This window comes from Dermacentor variabilis, chromosome 10, assembly GCF_050947875.1.
Source record: "Dermacentor variabilis isolate Ectoservices chromosome 10, ASM5094787v1, whole genome shotgun sequence".
In the NCBI taxonomy this organism is placed as follows: domain Eukaryota; kingdom Metazoa; phylum Arthropoda; class Arachnida; order Ixodida; family Ixodidae; genus Dermacentor; species Dermacentor variabilis.
Genome location: NC_134577.1, coordinates 30,021,134 through 30,046,871, shown reverse-complemented (window position 1 = coordinate 30,046,871; position 25,738 = coordinate 30,021,134). Strand labels below are relative to the sequence as shown.

The 25,738-nt window shown below is 47.3% G+C and overlaps 2 protein-coding genes across 3 annotated transcripts in view; both read right to left on the bottom strand.

Annotated features, from left to right (window-relative positions):
• Window positions 1-25,738, bottom strand: part of nompA (no mechanoreceptor potential A) — a 120,937-nt gene that overhangs the window by 23,270 nt on the left and 71,929 nt on the right. Inside the window, exons 6-9 of one of the 2 annotated variants that reach the window (XM_075672200.1) lie at window positions 22,394-22,690; window positions 19,788-20,036; window positions 2,097-2,997; window positions 1,027-1,188 (exon numbers count right to left, since the gene is read on the bottom strand). In XM_075672200.1, the coding sequence (XP_075528315.1) occupies window positions 1,027-1,188; window positions 2,097-2,997; window positions 19,788-20,036; window positions 22,394-22,690 (1,609 nt within the window). The remainder of the gene's footprint in view (window positions 1-1,026; window positions 1,189-2,096; window positions 2,998-19,787; window positions 20,037-22,393; window positions 22,691-25,738) is intronic. The other variant, XM_075672201.1, reaches the window with a different exon arrangement.
• LOC142560249 (uncharacterized) lies at window positions 22,944-24,372 on the bottom strand. Its single transcript, XM_075672203.1, has one exon. It carries the CDS (start codon window positions 24,236-24,238, stop codon window positions 23,231-23,233), a length of 1,008 nt encoding a protein of 335 aa, XP_075528318.1. The 5' UTR covers window positions 24,239-24,372; the 3' UTR covers window positions 22,944-23,230.

Genomic DNA, 25,738 nt, shown 5'->3' with positions numbered 1-25,738 from the left:
TGACCTCCCTTACAGAATGTAGGAGTATCAAAACAGTGTGTCAATTCTCGAAAACATTGTAAAATATCCGAATACTTTTTTAATGCCGTGTACTGACGTAGCACCACCACAACAAGGCGCTTACGCGTCAACTGCAGCCAAGCATGAAGATGCACGACAAATTTTTAGCTTTCCGTCAAAGCAAAACTGACCCAGACACATCACCACTAGGATGGTGTCTAAGGTTTCTTTGCCTAATGGCGATCCCCGGTAAATTTTAGATTTTAATATAGGCGTGCGTAACGGCTCTTTATTAGATTTGCTCGTGCTGGTTCGTTGGTTGTTGCAGCATACATTTGTTTCGTCGGTTGCAGATAAATACTTCATTTGGAATGCACATACATCGACAGCCCAGTTACAGAGGCATGAGCACAATCAACATAGCAGCAGTACTTCGTTAGAGGGCTCTGGGCACCCACACTCTGTCGTTCGCTGGGCGAGATGTGTTCAGTGCGCTGTTGTACAATCAAAAGCAATAGCTCGCATGCTAATGCCAAGTAGTTCGCCTTGACTATAAATCAAAATGCGCTGTCACGTCAGCATTTTTTCCACTTCAGTGCCTTCGCGCTAAATTGTTTTTAGATTTAAACAAATGTCTGCACTGAACACTGCCTAAAGTCCCTACAGTTGGCAGCCCCGTCAAGCAGTTAAACGTGTTTGAAACAACTATTTTCTCTCCGTCCAGATCGGTCTTTATGTCACTGTTTCAAGGTCACTTGTGTCACCTGAACGTCTGGGCACATATTTTAGGGCATCCTGATGCCACTGCTCAGGTAAATGGAATATTTTAGCTCGAAACAACTAGCCTTTTATTTTGTAATCAGCCTAGTATTCGCATTAGCCGACCAATGTCATTAAGCTGTGAGCGGACTACAACTGGTTCAGCACTCTTTCAGAGGTGAACAGCAGGTGCGCCGAGTTCTTGTGGCCGGGGCTTCTTTGTAATTCTTAGGTTGGTACCGATGATAGTAACTGATTTGGAGACACTTGCCGTCCAAGCAGTCGCCTCCCGCTCCACCTGGGCCGTGTCCGAGGTCGTCGCGCTCGTAGTAGTCGAACTGCGTGCTCTGGTCGAAGTGGGCGGGGTTGCTGAGCTGCAGCTGTCGGGAGTCGTAGTCGCTGAGCTCACAGTTGTCCGGGAAGAATGCCCTGAAACATGCGTACAGTGACGCAGTGCGAAGCAGGAACGCGGTGCAGCAGCAGCCAGCGCGGTGTTTTCTAGCGCCAGATATATATCGGAAGTGCCTGTTTAGTTTCAGTGCTGTGAAATTACCATCGTGGATCACCAGGCTCAAGTTCTGTGGAGAGGAAAAAGAACTCAACGAATTCCTCCAGCTGTTTTCGTGTTCTCGTCCCCAGTCGTTCCTGCGTTTTCTGGCGCTAGGAAATCACCAATCGTTTTACATCAGCCGGGCCAAACCGCTACGTTGTTCATTTAATGCACGAAAGACATGGCCGCACTTTTTTTATAAGCTGGAGTCTAAACGCGCTTTGATTTAGTAAAATTCATTTTGTTTTGGTGGCTTCCTTCCGTAGGAAAAGTGACGTTCTGCACGCCATAATCCTCGGTTCATAATATAGACCCAAACATCCACAACCTTGGTCGCTTGTTAAAGCAGTGCATTTTATTAGATGTCTGCTAATTTTAGGGGCATTTTGTTTTTTCACCCAAGGTCACACCCAAGGTTTTTTCACGCTCGGTCACAGAGACGTTATATTTTCTGGCCTTGTATGCGCTTTTACACGAAATTGAAAAAAACGCTCAACATCATCGCAATCAGCTTACTTGGAGACATTCTAAGAGACGTGCACTCCCAAGTACAGAGGTACTGCTCGCAACTCCTTGAACCTGCCTGCCTTTCGGAAGAGTCTGCTCGCCCGACATCACATTTCATTCTCGAGACCATTGAAGTATGTTGTCGATTCATATTGGGTGCAAGCAGGGAAAACGTGACCCATCGCGGTGTGCGAAAGCTCTCAATGTGGAGTTAAAGACGGGACAGCCAAAGTACTTCCACTTGAAGAAGACGCTGCCGGCGCTGCATCCAGGTCCTCACCTGAAGTTGAAGGACTTGCAGTGGATGTCCTGCGCTTCGGAGCAGGCCTGCTCACACTCTTCGAGCCGCTCGGTGCGCACCACCCGCCTCACGTAGAAGCTCTTGAGCCTCGTCCCGTAGCCCACCCGCCGGAACACGGCCGACGAGAACTTGCACTTCTCCGCCAAACCTGGCGGAAGCGGCGGCGCGAACGGTGGCGGCGGCGGGCCTCCCGGTCCCGCCACGGGGGGCAGCGGTTGGTGGGGCACGTGCGGAGGCGGGGGAGGCGGCGGGTGGGCGGGAAACGTCCCCGCTCCGCCGTGGATCGGCGGCACCACGCCGCCCGCTCCCGCGGCAGCTCCGCCGGGAGCTCCGCCGTATGGACTGGCGCCGTAGCCGCCGCTCCCGTAACCGCCTCCCGGAAACCCTCCGGCGACGGAACTGCCGCCGTAACCACCACCACCACCGCCGCCGCCGCCGCTGCTCCAAGACCCGCTTCCGTAGCCGCCGTAGCTACCCGTGGAGTAGACTCCGGAGCCATAGCCTCCCGAGGACGTCCCGTAGCCACCGCTCGCCGAGCCGATCGAGGAACCGCGGCCCGGGAGTGGGTGATAGCTGGTCGGAGGCCAGCGGCCGTGGGGGTAGCTGGGCGGGTCGTAGCCGCCGCCGCCGGCTACGCCGGGCGACGGGTAGCCCCGGTGGGTGCCGTGTATGCCGTGCCAGCCGTGGTGGTAGCCACCCGGGCCGCCGGAGCCGACGTGGCCGCCGAAGCCGGGAGTCGGTGGCGGTGGACCGTAGCCGCCGCCTGCGGTGCCGAAACCGGGAACGGCGCCTCCCGCTACTCCAACGCCGCCGCCCGCGCCCGCTCCGCCGAGTGCAGGTCCGTAGCCGTGGCCTCCGGCGTGGCCGGCGCTCCGGTCTGCTGGCGAAATGAACGCAAGAGACGAGTGAACGCGTCGAAGGAGCTCGTCGCAAATTAGCAGCAGCTCGAAGGCACCACAGCTCTTCGCGACCAGCGCACGAAGCTGGTGGCGTACATACGACCACACGAAGTTACATCACCTTACGCCGAGAACAGCGGGTGTGCTGGCGACCCCCCCTCCCCCTTTTTTCTTTGTTTTTTTTTTGGCGAGGATAACTGCACGTGTCACGTCTAACTACGATTCGGAGAGTGCTCTCGGGCTCCGTGATGGACGAAGTTCACTATATTTCGGCCACAAGGGTAATGAACGTTCACCGTGGCGATTACAAGAATAAGTCCCCGAAAATGCACTCAAATAGGGAACACGTGGTTCGAGCACTTGTTCCGGTCGTTAGAGTGTAATTTCCTGTGCAAGACAAGGTCAGCCGAGTAGTCTAGTCGTTAGCGGTATCTCTATAAACTATGCCATAATTATAATCCAGATATCGGCATCTTACGCTTCTCAAGCTTTACTGTGTATGTATGGCGTGCTCATATTTAAGTATTACGGAATTTTGAAAGATCGCCTGTGGCAGAAAGCACAGTTCTTGCCCTTGTACTTGATTATTCGAAGACGCTGACATTATTAGCATGAGAAATTGCAACACATATTCAGATAATTAATGAAAATTCAGTAACTAATTTCGTAATTAATCACAATACGGTACTTTTCTCAATTTATGAATTCTAACCAGTCAGTTTGCAAGACGTATACACTTGAAATGAATTTCTAGGATGACGCCCAATTCCGAGATATTGAAATCAACACGTAACAATATTATTTGTCAACGTGTTGGATGAATTACATAGGCGTTCAGGTCGGGGGGGGGGGGGGTACTTTTGTGTTCCAACGCATAAAAGAGCGTTTTGTAAAAAAATTAAGTGGAACATCAATGCATTTTTACGGCGAGTTTGGTGGCGCATATCTCTAAACTGATGTCATTCTGGAAATTCATTACAGTGAATGCGCCTCGCAATCTCACCGGCTACAATTTGTAAATTGCCATATGCGCCGTAAAATAGTTCAGAAGCGAACTGGTGATTTTTTTTCAGTTGGCTGAATGTGTTTCGATCTCTCGGGCAGGTAATGTCCGCCTTCTCAGAGTAATCCAGCTCAAGGACCAGAATTATGTGCAACGGGGTATTTTTGCAAAATTCCTTAAAATTTAAAGATGAAAACTCCGTGTAGTCGAAACGGTGGAACAAGAAACAAACGTGCTATCCTTGAGTTCGCAGGAAACGTACTTCACTGGGGACGCCTTTCTTGAAGTTTGCGCAAGAGTGGAATGTTCAGTTTTCTGAAGCAGTCAGCGCGAGTAGGGAAACGAGACTTAGTGATGTTCATCGTTTTAGAACAAAGCCAGAAGGCTTCCTCAGTGGGGCAGTTGGCAACTTTGCTAAATCCTGATTGTGAGAAAAAGGCCACACATACGCAAAGAAAACAACGCAACGAAAACCCGCGCCTGTGGTTGGGCTCTTCTTGTGTATGTCCCATTTTGCTTGCGGACACAAACGCCATTACCCAGAATCAGCCATGTTCATCTCTATGCAGTTGCGCCTTCGTTTAAAACATCAAAAGAGCACGTTATGTTTGGATGTATTAGCAAATTACTCTACTGCAATAGCAAAATGACAACCATTAGCGGAGGATTATGAATTTATGGATTAGCGGTACATTGCAAGGCAAAAGGAAGTGGCTGGAGTACCTTATTGACGGACAGGTAGTGATAGGAGAGATAGAAATAAGGAATTGATTGATTGCATTAGTGGCCATATTGATGAGTTCGAGAAACCGGGCCAGGCGATATTAGTGGGAAATATGAACGCGCACATGGATGATTTCGACGGGTATACTGATTACAACGGTTTTGCAGTGCCGGATCTATGTGATGAACAAAACTTTATAGCAGCTAACAAGGACAATAAATGTCGTGGACAGACAGCGTGGCAATGCGGAAACAGGCAGTCATGTTTAGACTACGCCTTAGTCTCAGAAATGGTCTGTGAACAACTAGACCAAATGATAATAGACGAACATGGAAAATATAGCTTGGGTAGCGATAATAGACGTTGAACGTTAAAGTTTGTGACCGATACTAAAGCAAAACACAAACCAGTAGCATCAGAATTTCTGAAAATTAATGAATAGCAAATAACTGAGATCGCAAAAAACATAGAGAAGAAAATGAAGGCTTTTCGTACTGCAGTCTGGGAATATAGGGAACTGGTAGACGTTATGCAGCAGAAAATACGGCAGACACGGCAAAAAAGAAAAAGAATGTTGTATTGGAAAGAGAAAACCTACGTGAGTGGTGGAACAAAGAAATAAAGCAAGCTAGACAAGAGCGTAAGCAGGCGTCTGGGGATCATCAATAAGCCAAAAGCTTGGGATTACACGAGGAAGAGGTTCTCTTTAGACGGAACGGATATCGAGAAAAGAAAGGGGTCGCGAGTGGGTTCGAACAAGGGAAAATTAAACGCGCAAGTGAACGCTGGTTGCGTAACCATTCCAAAGAGATAAGGATTCTGGAACCATATAAGGGCATTCGAAGTTGTAATCGAAAATTTCCAAATGGCTATAAGGGGCGAAGAGGGTAACATCCGCGAAGGAGGCGATGCGTTTCGGTACATCACAGACGTTATTAAGGATAACTTCGGCGCGAAAGAAAGCGTAGTTCAGACTCCAGCAGTTCAGTCTGAGCGCTAAAGGTTTAGCATAGAATACTTTTATTGGAAAACAGCAGAATGTCCCTATTAACGCGGCAGCAGGACCCCATGAAATCCGAATAAAGCTAGTCAAAAATTTCGGTCCAAAGAGCAACGCACTGCTGAGTAATGCCATAGAGCAAGTGACTGGAACGAAGGAAATTCCGGTTGGATGGCGTGAAAGCATGAACCTCATCTACAAAGGCAAAGACGATAAGGATAAGACGAGCTCCTACAGGCTAGTTGGCAATGGCAATGCAAGCAATAAAATTGTGACTGTCGAAGTGGGTGGAGAACAAATGATGTACTGGTGGAACTGCACAATGGGTTCAGGCAGAGGCAGACGTTTAGAGGATAGTACGTGTGTACTAACTCAGTGCAAAGGGATTTCAGTAGCTCACAATAGACCTTTATCGATAGCATTTTTAGACATTGAAGGAGCCTATGAAAACGTAGACAAGGAATTGTTATGGGATATTCTTAAGCACGAAGCCATGGAGGACGATTTCCTGGAGTTACTGAGGAAGATATATAGAGACTATCGAGCGCAAGTTGTACGGGAAGGTCGAAAGGTCATGAAATGGTGGGAATTAACCAAGGAATGAAGCGAGGACGTTCTCTGTATGCATTGTTGTTCACGCTTTATGTAAAGGGCATAGAAAGATGAGTGAAAAAGAGCGAAATAGGGTTTGATTTATCCTACATCCGAAATGGACAAATGGTACAACAGAAGCTCCCTGGACTGATGTATGCGGACGACATAGTGCCACCACCGGACAGTAAAAGAGATTTACAGAAATTTGCGTGGCGTCAGTTCAACAGCAAGTCACACCCACAGTTAAGCAATATAAAATACCTCGGCGTATACATAAACGAAGACTTACTCAAGTGCCCACCAAGAGAATCTGAAAATAAAGGGAAAGCGCAGCGCTGCAATAATGAAACATCGAGCACTGTGGGTCTACAATATCTGTGAGGTGATGCCTGTAAACGTAACGAGTAATAATGTCAGCGCTAACATTCGCAAATTCCATTCTATGCTTAAAAATCGGATATCTTGTCGCGGCTGGAAGTTAACCAAAGGTCGGTAGGCCACTTGACTTTGGGAGCCCACGGTAAAACCGCAAATCAGGCAGCGCAGGGGGACATGTGCCGAGGTTCTTTTGAAGTCAGAGAGAAAAACTGCACAGCGCAAAATTAGTCTTGAAGAAAGACTCAGGAACATGAATGAAAATAAATGGGCAATTCCAGTGCATAAGTGTCATCACCATCCATCAGGCTATTTTTATGTCCACTGCAGGACGAAGTCCTCTCCCTGAAATCTCCAATTACCCCTGTCCTGCGCCAACCGATTCTATTTAGCGCCTGTGAATTTCCTAATTTCATCACCCTACCTCGTCTTCTACCGTCCTCGACTACGCTTCCCTTCTCTTGGCACCCATTCTGTAACCCTAATGGTAGACCGGTTATCTAACGTACGCATTACATGACCGTATTCCTTCACACACTTTAGAGGCTGACTGGCGATCCTGAACTCTTGTTCCCTTGCCATGCTACTGATAATTTATTTCGCCTTTCTGCATATTAATCTTCAACCCCACTCTTACGCTCTCTCTGTTAAGGTCCTCACTCATTTGTTGTAACTCGTCCCCAGTATTGCTGAACAGGACAATGTCATCCACAAACCGAAAGCTGCTGATATTCGAAGTTGATCCTTACTCCTAAGCCTTCACAGTTTAATAGCCTGAATACTTCTTCCAAACATGCATTGAATAGCATTGGAGAGATTGTGCCTCCTTGTCTGATCCCTTTCTTTATATGTATCTTTCTACTTGTAGAGAATTAAAATAGCTGTGGATTCTCTCTAGCTATTTTCCAATATCTTTACATAAGCCTCCTGTACTCCTTGATTACGTAATGCCTCTATGACTGCTGGTATCTCTACTGAATCAAATGCCTTTTCGTAATCTATGAAAGCCATATAGAGAGGCTGATTGCACTGTGTGGATTTCTCGATTACCAGATTGATGACATGGATGTGATCCATTGTAAAGTATCCCTTCCTGAAACCTGCCTGTTTCCTTCGTTGGCTAAAGTCCAGTGTTGCCCCTATTTTATTGGAGATGATCTTGGCGAATATTTTATATAATACTGGAAGCAAGCTAATGGGCCTACAATTTTTCAGTTCTTTAACGTCTCCCATTCTTGTGGATTAGTGTAATGGTTGCATTCTTCCAGTTTCCTGGGACCCTTGAAGTCGACAGACACATAGTCGTATATAGTCGACAGTCGTATATAGAGCCGCCAGTTTTTCAATCATTATGTCTCATCCATCTTTGAATAAATCGACTGTTATTCTATCTTCTTCTGCCGCTTTTCCCGTGTTATGTCTTGTAAGGCCTTTCTGACCTCATCGCTAGTTATAGGAGGAGTCACTGCAACATGTTTATTACTGCTTGAAATTGAGGTATCGTGGCTGCTCTGGGTATTCTACAGGTCAATACAGAATTGTTCCACTGCTTTTACTACATCTTCGAAATTGCTGATGTTATTACCTTGCTTATCTTTCAGTGCATACATGTTGGCTTGTGCTATGCCAAGTTTTCTTCTCACTGATTTCATGTGCATCCATTTTTTACTTGTTCCTCAATCTTGCGATATAATTTCGAATATCCCTTATCTTCTCCTTGTTGATCAGTTTTGACAATTCCACGAATTCTGTCTGATCTCTTGAGTTGGACACTTTCATTCTTAGCCGTTTCTTTATTAGGTCCTTCGTTGCTTGGGAGACGTTACCTATTAGTTGCCTTGGTGCGTTACCTCCCACTTCACTTGCTGCTTCTGAAGCCAGCCTAGTTACTGTTTCAGTCGTTGCCGCTATGTCATCTTCGTGTCGCTGTTCTAAGGCTGCATATGTGTTTGCAAGTACTAGCCTGAAATCGACTTATTGGACCCTTACTGCGTCTAGGTTGGCCTGCTTTTTATTGAGCAATTTTGCTCTTTCTTCAAATTTAGGTTAATCCTAGACCTCACTAACCTACGATCACCGCACTTTACCCTGCCTAACATTTCAACATCCTGCACTATGCTGGGATCGGCAGAAAGTACGAAATCAATTTCATTTCTTGTTTCACCATTAGGCTTTTAAAGGTCAGTATTTTGTCGCTACGCTTCCTGAAAAAGGTGTTCATCATTCGCAGCTGATTCCTTTCTCCGAATTCTACCAGCATCTGTCCTCTAGCGTCCCTAGAATCGACGCCGTAGTTTCCGATTGCTTGTTCCCCACCTTTGCATTGGAGCCACCCATTACTAAAGTATACTCAGTTTACACTTTTCTCATCGCTAATTCAACATCTTCATAAAACTGATCTACTTCATCATCATCATGACTGGACGTTGCAGCGCAGTTTTGTACTACCTTTAATCTATACCTCTTATTAAGTTTTATTACGGCTACTGCTGCCCTCTCATTAATGCTGTGGAATTCTTCAATGTTGCCCGGTTTATCCTTATGGATTAGGAATCCTACTCCGTACTGTTTCTTATCTGGAAGTCCTCTATAGCACAGGACGTGGCCATTTGTCAGCGCTGTACAAGCCTCACCAGTTCATCTAACCTCACTAAGGCCAATGATATCCCAAACAATGCTTGATAGTTCCTCAAGGAGTCATGCTAAGCTAGCTTCACACGGGAGAGCTCGCGTGGTAAATGTTGCCAGGGTCAGTGTTGCCAGGATCTGTCTGGGTCCAGAGATTCTGGGCACCCTCTGCTGCCTTACAGGTCTGACCGCCGCCTTGGTTAGGTGCTCCGCAAATGCTGGGGACTGAAGGCCATTGGTTGATCGAACAAGTCCATTGGGAGTATGTGTCCCTGACACAAAATGGAAGATGTCAAGAAAGTTGGCAACGGAGTAAAGGATAATTGAAAATCTGAATAGACAACCAGGAGTCATGAAAAAGGAAGTGAGACAACCAAAGACAGTGAATTGGATGCAAAAAGTGGAAACAAAAAGAACCACGGAGAGTGACAAGAATGGGAAGAAGGAATTTAGAAGGGAAAATCTGTACGATAACCACAAAGGAATCCTACTTGCCATTTGAGGCTCGAGCCTGTTGCCTATAAGGACAAAAACGTACCGGAGCAAACATTTGCAACTAGATGAGGCTTCTGTATGCTGTAGCGAAAATCCGGGGACCACTCAGCACGTTCTAATGGAATACGAAGGGATCCACCCAGTGAGAACCGTAGGTAGCGCACACCTTCCAGAAGCGCTTGGGTAAAACTGGGCGGAACCATTAACCGGTCAGCAGTCGAGATAAGCAAGAGACATTTAGAGTATTGGTGGGGGGGGGAAGCAGGAAGGAGATTTATACGACCGGATTTCTTACAGTCATAGCTAGCGGTAGCAGGTAGATTTTGAAGGAAAAAAATGATTAAAGATATGTATACAAAAATGCTAGATCAGAAACATGTATAGCATGCCTTATTAAACCAAGCAGGCTAGGTGACTATCTGTCACCGCCACATTTCAAAGGGGATGCCAGTAAATCATCGTCATCACCACGTGCCGTGAAAAGCGTAGCGTCAGGCATATAAATATGCATCTATATGCCGAGAGCCTGCCGCAGCTGCTCCGCATGCGGAAAGGGCGCAGTTGAGATGGAAACGGCGCGATCGCTTGCGACAATGCGCGGTAAAGAAGAAAAGAAGAAAGATCGAAAGTGCGGCAAAAGGCAAGTCGCAGCTGTCTGGTGACGCAGTAGAAGGCTTCGCCAGCGGAAGAAATGTGTATGCGTGTACTACAAGCTGTACAGAACGCCACGTGTGCAAAGAACACATGTATCGTTCCTTTCCGCGTTCTTTTCTTCTCCTGAGGGACTGCGTATGCAGCTTCGAAAGGATTACTTAAACTACCACGGTGGTAGAATCTACATGGAGCCAATAGACGACGTACCCAAGGAAAGCACAGTGGAGAATAGCACACATTATTGATGCTGTGGAATCAACTGTAGATGACAGTGAAATTAGCCACCGATTCGGTGTTGAAGGGTGTTGAAAGGGAAAAACTACTTTATTTTTTTCCATCGGCAGAAACCGAACGCAGAACAACTGCAGAACGAGTTTGGCCGGTGCTTTACCATTTCACTTCATTTCTTTATTCGAGACAATTTTTTTGCAAAAACTGTCTTCGGAGACCCGGCAAAAGGCTTCAGCTATATATGTCCGTCGTGCTGTGCGTAATTTATCAATATTCCGCGGAATTTCCCAAATCTACCGAGGTGTCGGGAACTGTCCTAGTATGGACGAAGGACATGCTATTCGCGACAGTTGAGACACCTAACTGAAAGGCTAAAGAAAAAAATTGCATTCTGCCCGCCCCAACAAACTACGTCTCTTTCTTTCTACGTCCTCGTTCAGTCGCGCTTACACATTCTATCGTCAACTCAAATCAACTATCCCGCCAACGTGTTTTAACTAAATTAACCAGCACGGTGTTCTGCGGGCACAGGTAAACATGAGCACATCTCGCTCTATTAGCGCGGAAACTCTGTCAAAACGCTGGAGTGAGAGATCGCGGCAGCAGCTAGCGAATTGAGCTTCGTGCATCTCTCGCTTCCACGCGAACGAAACGTCTAAAGCACAGCGCATAAGAAGCTACAGGCGCTACTACGCGCACTCTGCAAACATCGGAGATCGCTCCGAAGATGGGAGGCCCGCGCTTGGGCCGGCACTTGGGCACATTGCAGATCGCTTTCAGCAGTACGGCAGCCGCCGGAGAAGTCGCACCGTCGAGGTAACGACCGCGTTCGCGCCCCCTCCGTTCGTGCTTCGACGCTGCCCATGTTCGCGGCGTCTCTTTGCATGTCTAGCACTTGCGCTTTTCCAGCGGCAGAACAGGCGTCCCACCGTCGAACGATGCGTGTCTACCCAAGCCTAATCACAGTCATGTCTAGCCACCGAACTATAGGTACAGCTTTCATATACCTGGCTTAACGATGACTGTATACCTAAGTATAACCATTACATCTAAATCAGAGGTTAACCAAGTGAAACCAAGACTTAACCAGGCCAAACCAAGCTTTCGCTTTGCATATCCAGGGTTAGCTGAGCTAATCCGCAGCCATTTTTTTCCATTGGTCGCAACTCGTGCACCTTCGAGGTGCTTAAGGGACTTTGGGGGCGGGCAAGGGACCTGAACGGTGCGCCGCCTGCGACGCCGCTGGCGGCGTTCATCTGCTACAGCGTTTTGAGACGCCTTTATAAAGGCGTCTCTGAACGCTGAAAGCTGAATATATGAACAAGCTGAACCTTGCTATGGCGCCGCCTTCGGGAGAAACTGCCAACATTTTTTTTTCTGTTCTTGTGGTACGTGTGTGCGTATTTGTAGGGAAATGTGCACTTTTATAGTTCTTATGTGTGTGTGCTTGGGTAGCCGGCTCTAGTGTAGCCTACACCTTCGCATTTGTAGGCAAACAAGAACAGAAGGCGCACCGAGGCACATCTGCAGGCATTTGGCATTTATTGTGCGAGGATTCCACGACGACGGCAACGACGACAGACGTCGACAGCCGGCGAGCGGCATGTTTACGGAAGAAGCGCGCAATTGTCGCAGTTGTCTGGCAGCGAGCGTTTCTCAGGCAGCTAGCATTGGCGATTCCGAGAATCATGCGATGCGTCGAAGATAGAAAATAACATGGAGGCATGAGAAATAACGGCGTTAGGGCTTCGGAAATGATCGAGACTCTGGCTTTCATATAACGTGAGGCTGGAGAGAAACGTTAAAAGCGTTAAGAGTCATAAAATTTCCACTGATGAACACTGATAAAGTGATAGAGACGAAGAGACTGATGAATGTCGCCGTAAGAGGTTCATTTCTTGGATAGAAAAGTAGACCAAAGAGCATGATCTTTTCTTTCTTCAATTTTTTTCCCTTGTTTTATCGGGTTCTCTCTGATTTGGTGCATACGTTTGCGAACGCATGCCTATATTTCTTTTTTATTTTATTTTTTGAGCGCGCGCCTGCTGTCGTCTGTTGCCTTAGATGAGCAAGTTGCCTTCGGGCAACGTTTGCCTAGAACCCTGCACAATTATTTTGAACTTCATGGGAAATAAAGTTAGACATTTATTCAAAGCCCAGCGCAGTTGCGTCGTATTGACTTCATGAACTGTAAATAGATTTTTTTAAATTTTTTTTTGTTGTTGTGGCGTAGTAAAAGTTCTCTAAACAGCAAGAAAAGCAGCAGTAAAAGTTTTTTTTTTTCTCGTTCAATTGCGAGCTACATTCATTGGCATCCTTATAAACATATAGCTAGACCCGAAAGGACGCGGTAACATCAAAGCGGCGTTGCTACCTGTTTGGTGCTCGTGTTAAATTGCCTTTTTTATTATCGTTTTATGTATCCATTTATTCTTAAAGCAATTTTAATATTACATAGAGGTGACATGAAGCAGTAAGAGGCGTAGAGCTTCAATTTTCTCTATTTTGACTGCATTTAACTCTACCTACCGAAATTTCACCAACAACATTAGGGCCTAGAGCAATTGCTGAATTGAAGCTGAGCTTTAAACAAGTCTTTAAACAAGCAGACATCCTGTGATTATAGTTCCAGTTTCCAAAAAATCTCTCTTCAAGATGTGGCAAAATGCAGTGATGCTCCATTTAACGCTCGTGAGTAATGTATGGAGCAGTCAAATTGCAAACGTAAGGGAGCCAACGATACATCTGCCACACCTGCGAAGTAGCTCATGCAATATCACAAGCACGATCAAACTCTGTCAAACGGGATTAAACGGCCGAAAAGTATTCAATAAAGCTGCAATTAGATGTTTATTTTTTTATTTTTCTGTTCTCATTTCGTTATAAACAAACTGACCACGAACAGATACCGACACAACGTCTTGTATACAACCCTGCGAAAATGTACGGCTGCACATTGCGAAACAGTTGGAACGATGCGAAGTCTAAGGTCATTTCCCGACGTCAGCGAATCTTAGGCTGCTAAACAATATATCGTGAAAGGTCGGCGTAACTGCTTTTGACATTAGGTTAGCAATGTGCCCGCATATCTCCTATAATCTATTCCCAAACTACTTGCCAATGCCCGCTCTGTCAGCGTACAGTCAGCTCCTTGGCTCACTCGCCTAGTCGATTATAATTTTTGCTAGTTAGATATACGTTCACATTACAGTTAGACGTTCACATTACTAACGATAAACATTAAGGTCAGCATTAATATGATGTCGGTTCATCTTTTCTTTTTCTTTCAGTGCCGAAGAGCCGCATTTCGCATTTTTCTGCTACTGTCTCTAAACGTATCTAAAGTTTGCCCCGCCGATTTACATGTCGTGCTGTGATTGTACGCACATTGATTTAGAAGTTAGAACACACCTTCGAATGAACGTCAGAGCCATATTTTGTGACTGAAGCCAGCGCTAGCCACTATAACAAATTTGAGAACGTGTTGCATTGTTCGGTTTATGTGGTTTATGAGAGAAATGATACGCATTCAGCCACTATTTGTAAATGGCTCATTCGTCCTTCTCTAGAATTTCTGGCACGCCTACCTGCAGATCTTGTAGAAGCGAAAACTATTAAACACCATTTGTGCTCGGTACGAAGTCCAATGTGAACTTTTCCGGACAGCATTAAACCAGCTGTACAGAAGATAGTTTTTGGGAGGCGAGGATCTTTAAATCACATTCATGCGCTTCGCAAAGCGTGGTGCGCTCGCTTATTACCCTCTGCGTAGTGCCGCGTTACAGGCAACTTGTACGGCAGTAGCAACGCTGGCAGCGCCATCAAATGAAGCAGATCCAACGAGTTGGAATCTGCATACAGCGAAGCTTTGTGCAAGTGCATAAAGAGTCGAAACACCAGTACACGCACGCATGCAAGCACGCACGCACGCTCACAAACACGCGCGGGCGCACACGCATTATGTCGAGCCTTCATTAAAGCGGAGTTGCGCACTACTATCGAGTACGACGGACGCCTTGAACGCATCATGGTTTCAGAGGCCGCATGCGCGCGTAGCGCAATTCCAATCCATTCTATCCACGAAAAGCGCTTACTTCCTCATTGCCGTGCAGCCGCGAACGCGCGAAGGCGAGCTTTCTGGTTCCTTTGTTTTCTCGCCCCGGCACGGCCGGCACCGCCGCTGCTGCGAACGCGCGGAGGCGAGCGCCATCTGGTGATGCTGCAAGGAACGCAGCGCACGGCGCATGTGCTCCGCTGTGATTGGTTGGCCTATTCGGCGAGGGTACAGCCAGGCCGCAGCGCCCATGGTTGCGCAACCCGGCGAGGTTCGCAAAGAAAAAAAGCTTCGCTTTTAAAAGAGCGCTGCACGCCGACTACCTTACAGCTGCCGATGTTTTACGCTAGCTGCTAAGTACAATATGGTTGGTCACTACAACAATAGCTCTGTGTCCTGTCCGGTTAAACTCGGTGCCGCCAGATCGTGCGACAAGTGTTGCTACTGTCAAAGGGTATTGCCCTTTGCGGAGTGCCACTCCGCAAAGAGCAATGAGTTTACGCACAACCTATTAAAACTCTTTACATTCGTTATGTCGCCTGGAAGCATGGCGGCTTCTGCCGCTTACCCTGATAGCGAAACAACATGGCGGCGTCCACGCGATCCGCTTCGATCCAAATTCGCCGTGGCTGATTGCTCTCCTTCGGGACAGCAAGAAATAAATCGCAAAGTCAGCCTTCGCTTGGTCTCATCTCGCACAGAAGACGCGTTACTAGCGAGCTTTCGTCGTTATTATTGAGACAGCTATTCGTTTTGACATTGTTAGGCCTGTGACGTACCTTACCGTGCCGTGACAGCGTTTTGATTTATCCTTACCAGAATGGGGGCTCAACAGCATTTCACCTTGACAGTGCAGTATGCTTTTTTTTTTCTCTCGCTAATATCTATCTTCTCTCTCCAGGTAAGACGTTGATCTCGCGGCAAGTTTTCAATTCTTTTACGGTCGTACGGCTGTATTTACTTGGGCAACAATTAAAAAGTGTCACTACTTTTCGTGATTGTCGCGTCCATGTGACAGCCACCCACCGCGACGCAGTAGTACGGCAGGACCTGTCGCAAGCACGGCGTGCGCAAGGTACACAGCTGCATGTACTCACTGTGACAGCTAGTGCGACTCTGGTTAAGTTTATGATGCCGGAAACGTTCTCGCGTTGCACGTGTGTTCTAGTGCAGAACAGACGTGCAACCTGCAGTATATTGCTGCTGGCGAGTTTACGCAAGCAGATGACTGGAGTAGAGTTAGTCATTGCAATAAATGTTCTTTCCGCTTTGGTTTCACCCCGCCGCATATGTCGCCACCATCATCGGTTCTGTTGGCGTCTGTACTTATGGGCACTGTGGCTTACGCTACACTATAGTACATCTAGGCCATCTTTGCACTGACAACTTTCTTGTGGAAAGTTGCGGGCCAAGTTGGAAGACACTTCGGACACACTTTCACCGTTCATCGCATCCCGCAGGTACAAGGGCCCGTCTTTCGTGGCGTGCTGAACTCAGACCATCAACCAGGAGGTTGCACCAGCCAGAATAAGTGATAGCCGCTGGCTCAGTGAAGGCCGCCACAGATGATAGAAGTCAGAACCGTTGAGAACGCAAGGTTCTGTGAGAAGCCAAAAAGCAGGAGCCGGAGGAGCGTAGAGGCAGTGGTCAGGGTGGCACGGAGGGACAGGCAAAGTTTGGTAACAGCGGTCGAGCTTTGCGACGCACGGCACAGGCTCACTGGATGGTACGCAAGCGCTTTGTGGTGGTGGTGGTGAAATCATGCACCCAAGCTTACGAAAAATAAAAGGCAGAAAAGAAACAAGCTGCAGGTTCGTGCTTGCGCAAAGCCCAGAAATCGAAAATAGCGTAAAAGGTAGGCGTCGGAAACGGAAATACGCAGATGGGTGCTGCAGTGCGTTGCAGCGAGTTACCGAAGCTGCAGCAGTGCGGTGAGTTGGCACTGATGCTTAGAAAGGTAGCTGAGCAGGTCGCACGTATGGGCGAGGACGGTTGGGATACAATGCTCGGGAAGGCTCGCGCCGCGCTTATGAAACGAGAGCAACACATAGATAGAACACGAAAGCGAACGTGTTCCTTCACTACTTGATATCCCCCTGTAGACTGTGCTTAACGCAATTAAGCTTTCGCAGTTTGGAAAAAAAAGTCTCACGCGGTTTACCTGTAAAAAACTCACGAATTGACTTTCTGCGACACTACTGTTGCAGTGCAGTTTTTTTCTTTTCGTTTACGGCACTACGTCATACCAGTTGTACATGATTGAGAATTCCATAAAGTCCAAAATTTAACTGATCGTAGTAGTCTCATTAACGAAGAATAAGTTGAACAGTCAGTTTGCAATAATCCTATTTGCCATTCATTTTGTGTAGTGGCTTGAGATGTAATTACGTTTAGACGTAGCTGTTCAGCGATAAATGCGCTTCGCACAATACTTTGCTGAATTTTTTTCGTAAGTCATAAATATCATGTTGTGGAGCAGCTCTAAAAAGCTTTGGCATCTCGCTTATGCGTTTAAATAAGAACGACGATGCATAAGCTCACGTAAACTACACTTTCTTTGCCCGTATTTTGGCGGTAGGATCCTTCTTCCTTCAAGGTTTCAACCGCAAACTCGTTTCAACCCGCAAAGAGCAGTCCTCTCAGCCACCCTATACAAACTGGACAAGCGCCCAATGACAGAGAACAAGATCCTTGGAAACTGGCCTACGCGAACATCAGCGCGATCCGCTATGAAGGCGCTGCTGCAGTAGTTGAAAGACAGGGGACATTTTGACAGATTGTGACTGTACACTGTGTGACGTAGGATTGTACGGTGACACTGTGTAAGACTAGGAACGTCTTTGCGGGCTGCATGACAGTGCCCACAGAAACAGTTCGTGTGTACGTGCGTGTGTAGGTTTCTTTTTTCTTTTTTTAATCCTTCTCTCTTTCACCTATCGCATTCCTCCCCAGTACAGGATAGCCCAACCGGAGATAATGTCTGGCTAACCTCCCTGTCTTTCCTGTGCCTCTCTCTCTCTCTCTCTCTCTCTCTCTCTCTCCAACACGACATGTGCTATAAGGAAAGTGTAATTCACCCGGCCTCTAAATGCAGCCATTTAACGCTTTTCAGAGACACAAAAAAAAATGCTTTGGAATATTAGAACAATTTGTCCAGGGTGGATAAAGTTATGTCGAAATATAGCGACGATATATAAAACTTGGCGACGCACGTAGTTACGATATATAGCTCAAGATAAGGGCGAAATTTTCATCTTACATAGTCGGCCGGAATCCCTATCTCTGCTAGCGCTTCTTCAATCTGCTTTCCTGTAGCCTATAACCACTGTGAGCTTACAAACCACGGTGCCTCTTCTTTCCTCGCAAGAGTCGTTCCAAAAATTTTGCCTTCTGTAATTTCTTTGATGTGAAACTTGATATCGTAGATAATTTTTGGAAGTGTTAACCAAGTTTGCAAGAAACCGGCATGGTATTCACATAGCATTAAATCTTTTTTCTCCCTCTCAACTTACAGAAATAATTGCAGTCGACAAACAGCAGAGATAGCGCCCATCTTTGCTTACAGCTAATAGTTCCAGCACTGCGCTAAATCATCGCAAGCCTAATGCATCCAGATGAAAACATCCGCGAAGGGTGTAGGCGTCCGCTGCTTCGACACGAAAGACTATGGATATGAACAGTGCGTGGGCTGGCGTTTATTTATAGTTAGCTTCCGTAGTGGAGCCGTCTGTACTGTGACCAACATCACGCAGCGTAATAAGGGCCCAGTATGTATAGATACAGTGCTCTTTAATGTGTTGCAGAGAACTGACGGTGTATATGTGGCCTACATGCTACTCTGCACAGGCAAGGAGATTGGGGACAGACGGACCCTAGGCGGAGGATGAGAAGGCGCTAAACAGGCTGGACAGCGAACGCGAGTTACAGACTCACGCTGTTAAAGAGTCGCGATCTTTTCGGCGCGGTTCATATGTTTCGTAATTGCAATAATCAAACCACACAATCACCGTGCTCAATGCTTCCTGTTTACACTGCGAGCTAACGACATACCTGCACTTAATGGTCCAGCTCTTTGTCTTACCACTGACTTCACACAGTGATCGTAAACTTTCAAGGTAGTATGCTCCAATTTTTCTTTATTCTCGGCTTTTTCTAACCGAGCCGTTTTCATACAATGAAACATTTTCCCGAAACAACCATTCGATGCATGCATAAGACCTAATGCAGATAACGTATCTGCAGCAGTGTTTAATTTTCAGCTCGCGGTTACCCTTCGTCGCGCTAAGCTTCAGGATCTGAAAGAAGCTGTATCAGCTAAGCATAATAAGTTCTACATTACCCCCCCCCCCGAACCACCAGCTTGCTTTCAACTTTACCGGCCTTTTTCTATTGTAAACAGCAAGGGAGTGCATTGAAGCACGAATAAAAAATGATTGACGTAGTCTACAGCAGTGTTTGCCGTTCACTTAAAATACTGCAGAGTGACCGATAGCACCACAGAATATGCCTTTATGCGCAGTTTTTTTTTTTTTCTAGCCTTTTCCCGACTTTAGAGGAGCTGCGCCCTGTCTGTGCATGCTACTTATTTGAACACTAGTTTGCATTTTTTAGAAAGCTGCACAGTCTAGTTAGTCTCCTTGCCTTTCCCTCCGCCCTCTCTCTCTTTCAAACGACAGTAAAGAGTCTACTCCACTGTGATGCACCGCACTATATGAGACATTATGCGCAATATTTACACATGCACATTTGCAACTCTGTCAATTTCTTAGCATGTAGTGCGAGTGTTACTCTAATCGATTGTGAAACGTTCATTTTCATTAGTTGTATTTTTCCTACCTATATCTTTCTGCCGTTTACAGTTCACAATCTACAATTTCGCAATAGCGAGAGCTCTTCAGCGTATAATCAAACTTCCCCACACTGCTGCAGTTAATGACCGACACCAGCATGTACGAGCTCACTATATATATCGCCAAACCATCCAGTGAACCTGCGGCCGTGCGTCGTACTTACACCACTTGAACTCGTAAAAGTCGTAGTGGTCGTCGTCGATCAGGTTCGGCCTGGGCTGGCCGTCGTAGGAGCTGAAGCGGCACATTTGGTAGCGCGACGAGTACTCGACCGAGCGACAGTCCCGGCCGTACCGCCGCATGCACTCGTCCAGGCACTCGTGGAACGAGTACGCCTTCACCTCCACCTGGTGCGAGCCGTCCAGCCGCTTGCGCCGGTAGCACTCGAACGTGGCGTTGTTGAGCAGCACGTCTACACAAGAGGAGCCCACAGTTGGCACGCGCATTCGCCGCTACGCGCACACACTCACGCTGGAGACATGCTCCGAAGGAGGCGCAAGGAAGGCAACGAAGGCAAGACCGCTTCCCAGCGGAGGGCCTTGGCGGCGAGTCGAAAGGTGCCAGCGGAAGAAAGCAGCGAAGAATGCCAAATGCGAGGTCTGAATGCAGCGAAGTGAAACAGAAGCAAATTTGTAAGCAAATTAAAGCAATGCGCCTGTGCAGGAGTCCGACTTTCTTTGAGGGGAAACCGCAGTAAAGAGAGAACAAGCTGCGAGTTGTCTCGGAGTGTGCTCCGGTAGCACTCGAACGTGACGTAGCTGAAAACTACGTCTACGCAAGGAAAGCCGAGACGCTGCGCGCACTCCGTAACCATCACGAAGCACTGCGCGGCATGTTGGAACATGTCCCAAGGGCACACATGTGTTAGCGCAGGCTAGAAGGCTCGATTGGACAGGCATCTCCGTTCCTTCGGTAAGACTGCATTTCAGAGAAGGTCATTCGCCGAGAAAAGGTAATGATGCGAAGAAAAAAGAAATAACTACTGCCTGGACAAAGACGTGTAATGCGCAGCTGCTTGCTGATTAAGCAATTTAAGCAAGGCCCCTGCTTTTATAAGGGCAACGACAGTGAAGGCTGGAAGGCAAATGTTTCCAACGCACCAGCGAAGCTCTCTTTTAGAGTAGGCTCTAATAAAAGAAAGCCACAAGAAGCGTGCGAAGGGGAAAATCGCGCTCTGAAAAATTCCAAAGCAGTGAAACGACTGCAGAACAGTGAAATACGCAGAGATGAAAAGCTGTAGAAGCAAAGCCATCTTCAATCTCAGATAACTTTCTTTTTTTTTTTAAGCCTCCAATGCTCACAATCGAAACATTTGAGCGGGAAATTACGAAGTCACTCCCTATGCTCCTTGTGTTCATCAACCCCGTTGTTCACACCGGAATTAATCATCGCTGAGGTCTCCCCTCAGTTCAACGTCACATTTTCCTTGCAGCACCACTATTTAAGAAACAGACGGAGTGCTACACATGTCTGCGGCAGTCTTATTAAAGCACTGACGTAATTGTTATAATTGTCATCACCAGCACATTCGTGTGCAGATTAGCACAAAGGCCTCTCGCAGCGATATTCAGCAACACATCTCTTGCGCCAGCTGACTCCGTCATATTGTGCAGATATCGTATTCTCATCGAACCACCTAATGCTCTGCCACTCTGAACTGCGTGTTTTTCTCTTGGGCAGCCGTTCTGTTATACTGATCGATTAACCAATATCTGTTTTACGCATTATGTGACCTGCCTAACGCCATCTCATTCTCGTCTCAAATATTATATCAGCCACCCACGTTTGCTCACTGATTCAAATTACCATATTTCTGTTCGGTTCGCATTAACGCTGTCATCATCCCCTTCCATCGCTCATGCTTGCGTGGTTCCTCGCTTCCTCTCAAGTTTCTTCCTTATTTTCCAAATTATGGTCTCTATGGTACACTCTTCGGCCCGCCCTGTATTCGATACAAGGACAGTCACTGGCAGAAGATTTCTTCCATTTTGACAGTAAAATTTTCTCTGATCGTCTAAAGGCTATCGTCACATTCCTGCGTGAAATTTCTCTGAATTTGAGATGTCTTAACTGAACTATCCCCCTTCGTCCCTTATAATCAACACTTTTCTCTCTTTCTGCGTTTATTTTACTGAAACTTACCGGTCACCTAGAACGCGGTGAGGACAAGGGCGAGCGCGTGTGCGCGAACACAGCGCTTGTGTTGCTTTGGTACCACCACCTCGGGCTTCCTGATCCGCCACTACTTCACTTCTACTGGGCCACCTCCTATACGGTCTACCTTCAGCCTACTCCTCCGGTTGAAGCCACTGGGCCCTCCCGGCCGGGCTGCTCTGATGCTGCTGATGCTCCCTCCTACCCTCTCTTTCTTTTAATCCATATCCCCCACCCTGCTCGCGCCGAGCCGTGCTCCCGCATGAGTTGCAGAAGATAGTGCCAGCCTTTCCTCCTTTCCCACAAGAACCACTTCTCTCTCGTCTTCGTCGTCACCGCGCTGTTAGTTTCAACCTCGAACCAGCGCCAACCTCCTCACTTCTCCATCTCTCAGGCTTCCCACCGTAAGAAGTCTATCTATCTATCTATCTATCTATCTATCTATCTATCTATCTATCTATCTATCTATCTATCTATCTATCTATCTATCTGTCTGTCTGTCTGTCTGTCCGTCTGTCCCTTTCCTTCATTCCTTCCTTCCTGCGTTCTTTCCCTCACTCCCGCTTTCCCGTTGGGGTCAGACGGGCCCCGCTCCGAGAGCGGGTCTCGGCTTACCGCGCTCCGAGCTCCCGCACAGCACCCGGTAGAGGTCGCCCGTGCTGCTCTTGAGCGGCTTGTGGCCCTCGCTGCCCTCGCCGTAGCCCAGCGGGTCCTCGTCGTACAGCGTGCACGTGCGCGCCTTGTCGTCGAACAGGAACGAGCGGCAGAAGTAGCCGCGCTCCGGCAGGCTGCGCGTGCAGTAGTTGGAGCACTCCTGCAGGTCGCGCGTGGACACCACCTCGCGCTCGAAGGCGCCGTCCAGCTCCTTGCCGGCCTCCAGGATGAACGCCGTCGTGGTGCACAGCTGGGAGCCTGCGCGCGGGACGCACGCGTCGCGTCAGTCCACCGACTCGCACTCTACGCAGCTGTAGGTTGCACAATAGCATATAGCCCCTTTTAGTCGCGAAATACGATGGACCATCGATAAATGCACAAAATATGCGGTACTTTCAATCCAAGGCGCCGTTGAATGCGTAAAAAGCAAGCCAAGGCGGTAGGCTAGTGCTCTGTGAACGCTCTAGTGAGTTGTTGTAGTTACAGAGTAAAACGCTTGTGCTTATTAACGCGATAGCGTTAAGGAGCTCGTGTCGCAGAAAAGCCGGTGTCGGCGTCCGCGGCGTTGGCCGTGAGCGATAAATCACGGCAGGCACTTCATAAATAAAAAGCAACTTCCAAGATGGGCTGGGTGGGAATCGAACCAGGGTCTCCGGAGTGTGAGACGGAGACGTTACCACTGAGCCACGAGTTTTTTTTTCTTTATTACTGACGTGGCAACAAGGCTACAAAACAAGACATTTTATCAATACACAACGGTCACGACAAAAACTCTGCCACTGGTTGGCAGTCACAGGGCTAAAAACGCTTGAAATTCGCTAGCTCAGTCATCACATTGAGCCATGTTGGTTTTTCTTTTTGCAAATTATACATTTCCTTAATATGACAAATGCTTTCAATGAAGTATTCTCTAACAGGCCGGGCATTTACTTCAGCATGTCTCACAGCCATTCTAGTTTTCCATAAACTATGTAAGGACACCAGCATGAACATGTCATAGGGTACATTGTCTTCATTTAGAGTAGGCAAGAAACGAATCCCATATGGAGTAATCGGCAAGTCCTTCTTTAGTGTTCTCTGTAAGATGTCCCAATGGAACACAGCATCCCAGCAGTCAAGAAAAATGTGTTCTACTGTTTCGGGTTTTTGGCATAGTAAACAGTTGACGCTCCAAGGCACGGAAAGGCCTTTTTCATCTAGCCATGGTTTCACAGGTAAAGTATTGGTGTGAAGCTGGAAAAAGAAGGACTTTACCGACGGGCGTACTGGCATTCGTTTTACTCTTTTTAGTACGTCCTTTTCAGGTCCAATGCAGAACATCGAGCGATAGAATGGCACCGGCAACATTGTGTCTACCAGGTCCTTATATAAGCGCTTTCGTGGTACCCTACTTAAGTATTCCATGGAAAACCGAACCTTTAACAGCTGAAAAGCCAAGACTACCTCTTTTAAGAAACCACGCGCTCTGCCTTGACTGCACCGATGTGACGATACAATAAACTCAGGTATAGCTTCGCTCAGCCTTGTTTGAAACATAGTTAATAAAAATGGGTCATTTTGGTCCCGTAAGAAAACAAACCTCGACACAATCTGCTTAATGAACAAATGTGCCAGACCTAATCCTCCATTTTTAACCGAACGAAAGAGATTAGTGCGACTCGTGCGCTCCCAGCTTGAACCCCATACAAACACTGCGAGTACTCTGTGTAAACGTTGTATGTTAGCCCTTGACATGCACAACACTTGGAGCACGTAAGAAATTTTAGCGACGGCAAACAGGTTGCACACTGTCGCACGAGCAAACATAGAGAAATTGCGGCCTCCCCATTTAAGTGTACCTTCACGAACCCTTTCAGTTTCGGCATTCCAGTAATCAACGGCGTCACGGTAGTGCTCAAGCGGCACCCCTAGGTACTTTGCCGGCGTGACTGACCAGCGGATATTTGCAGACGTACTCGGATGGTCTTCCCAGTTGCCGATCCATACCCCTAGGGATTTATCAAAGTTTATAGCACTGCCTCTCATTCTGCAGTATGATAAAGCCTCTGCGACCGCGATTTCGATGCTTTCTTTATCCCGACAAAACAACGCGATGTCATCCGCGTATGCCAGCACTTTCACTTCCGCGGACTGCACTCTGAAACCCGATATTCTATTGTCATTCTTGATTTTCCTACAAAGCGGCTCTAGGTAAATCGCGAATAAAAGAGGCGACAAACCACACCCCTGGCGCACAGATGACCGGACGCTAAAGGTTTTGGTAACCTCCTTGTTTATAATGAGGCTGGCGGTACAGTCTTGATAGCACATCTTTACCCCATCTAAGATCAAATCCCCTACCTTTATGTGTTCTAGAATACTGAAAAGAATTTTATGGGCCACACGGTCGAAAGCCTTTTGCATATCTAACTGTAACATGGCACAGTGTTCACCTAGGTCGTTACAGTATTCTAAAATACTTCTGGCAATATGAATGTTTGTGTTGATAGACCTTCCTTTAATGCCGCATGTTTGATGCGACCCTACTATTCTGGTCACCACTCCCTGTAATCGCTTTCCGAGCACTCTTGTAAATATCTTATAGTCTACATTCATTAGTGATATCGGCCGGTAAGCATCGACAGCTAACAATTTTTCTGGGTCCTCGGATTTCGGTATCAGAACTACGTGCGATGTCCGAAAAGAAGGAGGAACCTGTTTTTGCTTATAGGCCTCCTTAAACAACCGTAACAGGATCTCACTGACATCTCTTTTGAAGGCTTTATAAAAGGCCGCTCCGAGTCCATCGGGTCCCGGAGACTTGCCTACAACTAAATCATCTATGGCTCCTTCCACTTCGGTGATGCTCAGAGGCCACTCCAGGCGCTTTTGAATGTCTTCCTCTAATTGCGGCATGTTTGACAAAAAGTCCGTCTTGAATTCTTCTGTGACGTCTTTAACAGTCCCGAATAATTTGCTATAATGATCAAGAAATGCCTCTTCAATTTTTTGAGGTTGGCTCGTGATCTCGTTCTCGTATTGAATCATTCTGATTTCATTTCGCCTCGCGTATGCCTTTTCGTCAGATACACTGAGCCACGAGTTCGATGCTTCAAAGCGGTACAAAAGCGCCTCTAGTGAACGCGGTGTTGCCTTAGAAACGAGAAGTTTCTAAGGCTCAGGCGTGCGTCGCTTGCTCAGGCGCACATTTCGTTGTCGCGCCGAACGCTGCGTTGCTCGACGCTCACCGCGTCCGATGCGGGGCGCGTAGTCGCTGCGCCGTAGCCCATTGTCTTACACCCCTTGGCGGGTCGACGGGAACGCTGT

Bases quoted from the DNA above. Each gene is read 5' to 3' on its own strand.
- LOC142560249 (XM_075672203.1), bottom strand. From the start codon at position 24,238: ATGTTTGCTCGTGCGACAGTGTGCAACCTGTTTGCCGTCGCTAAAATT.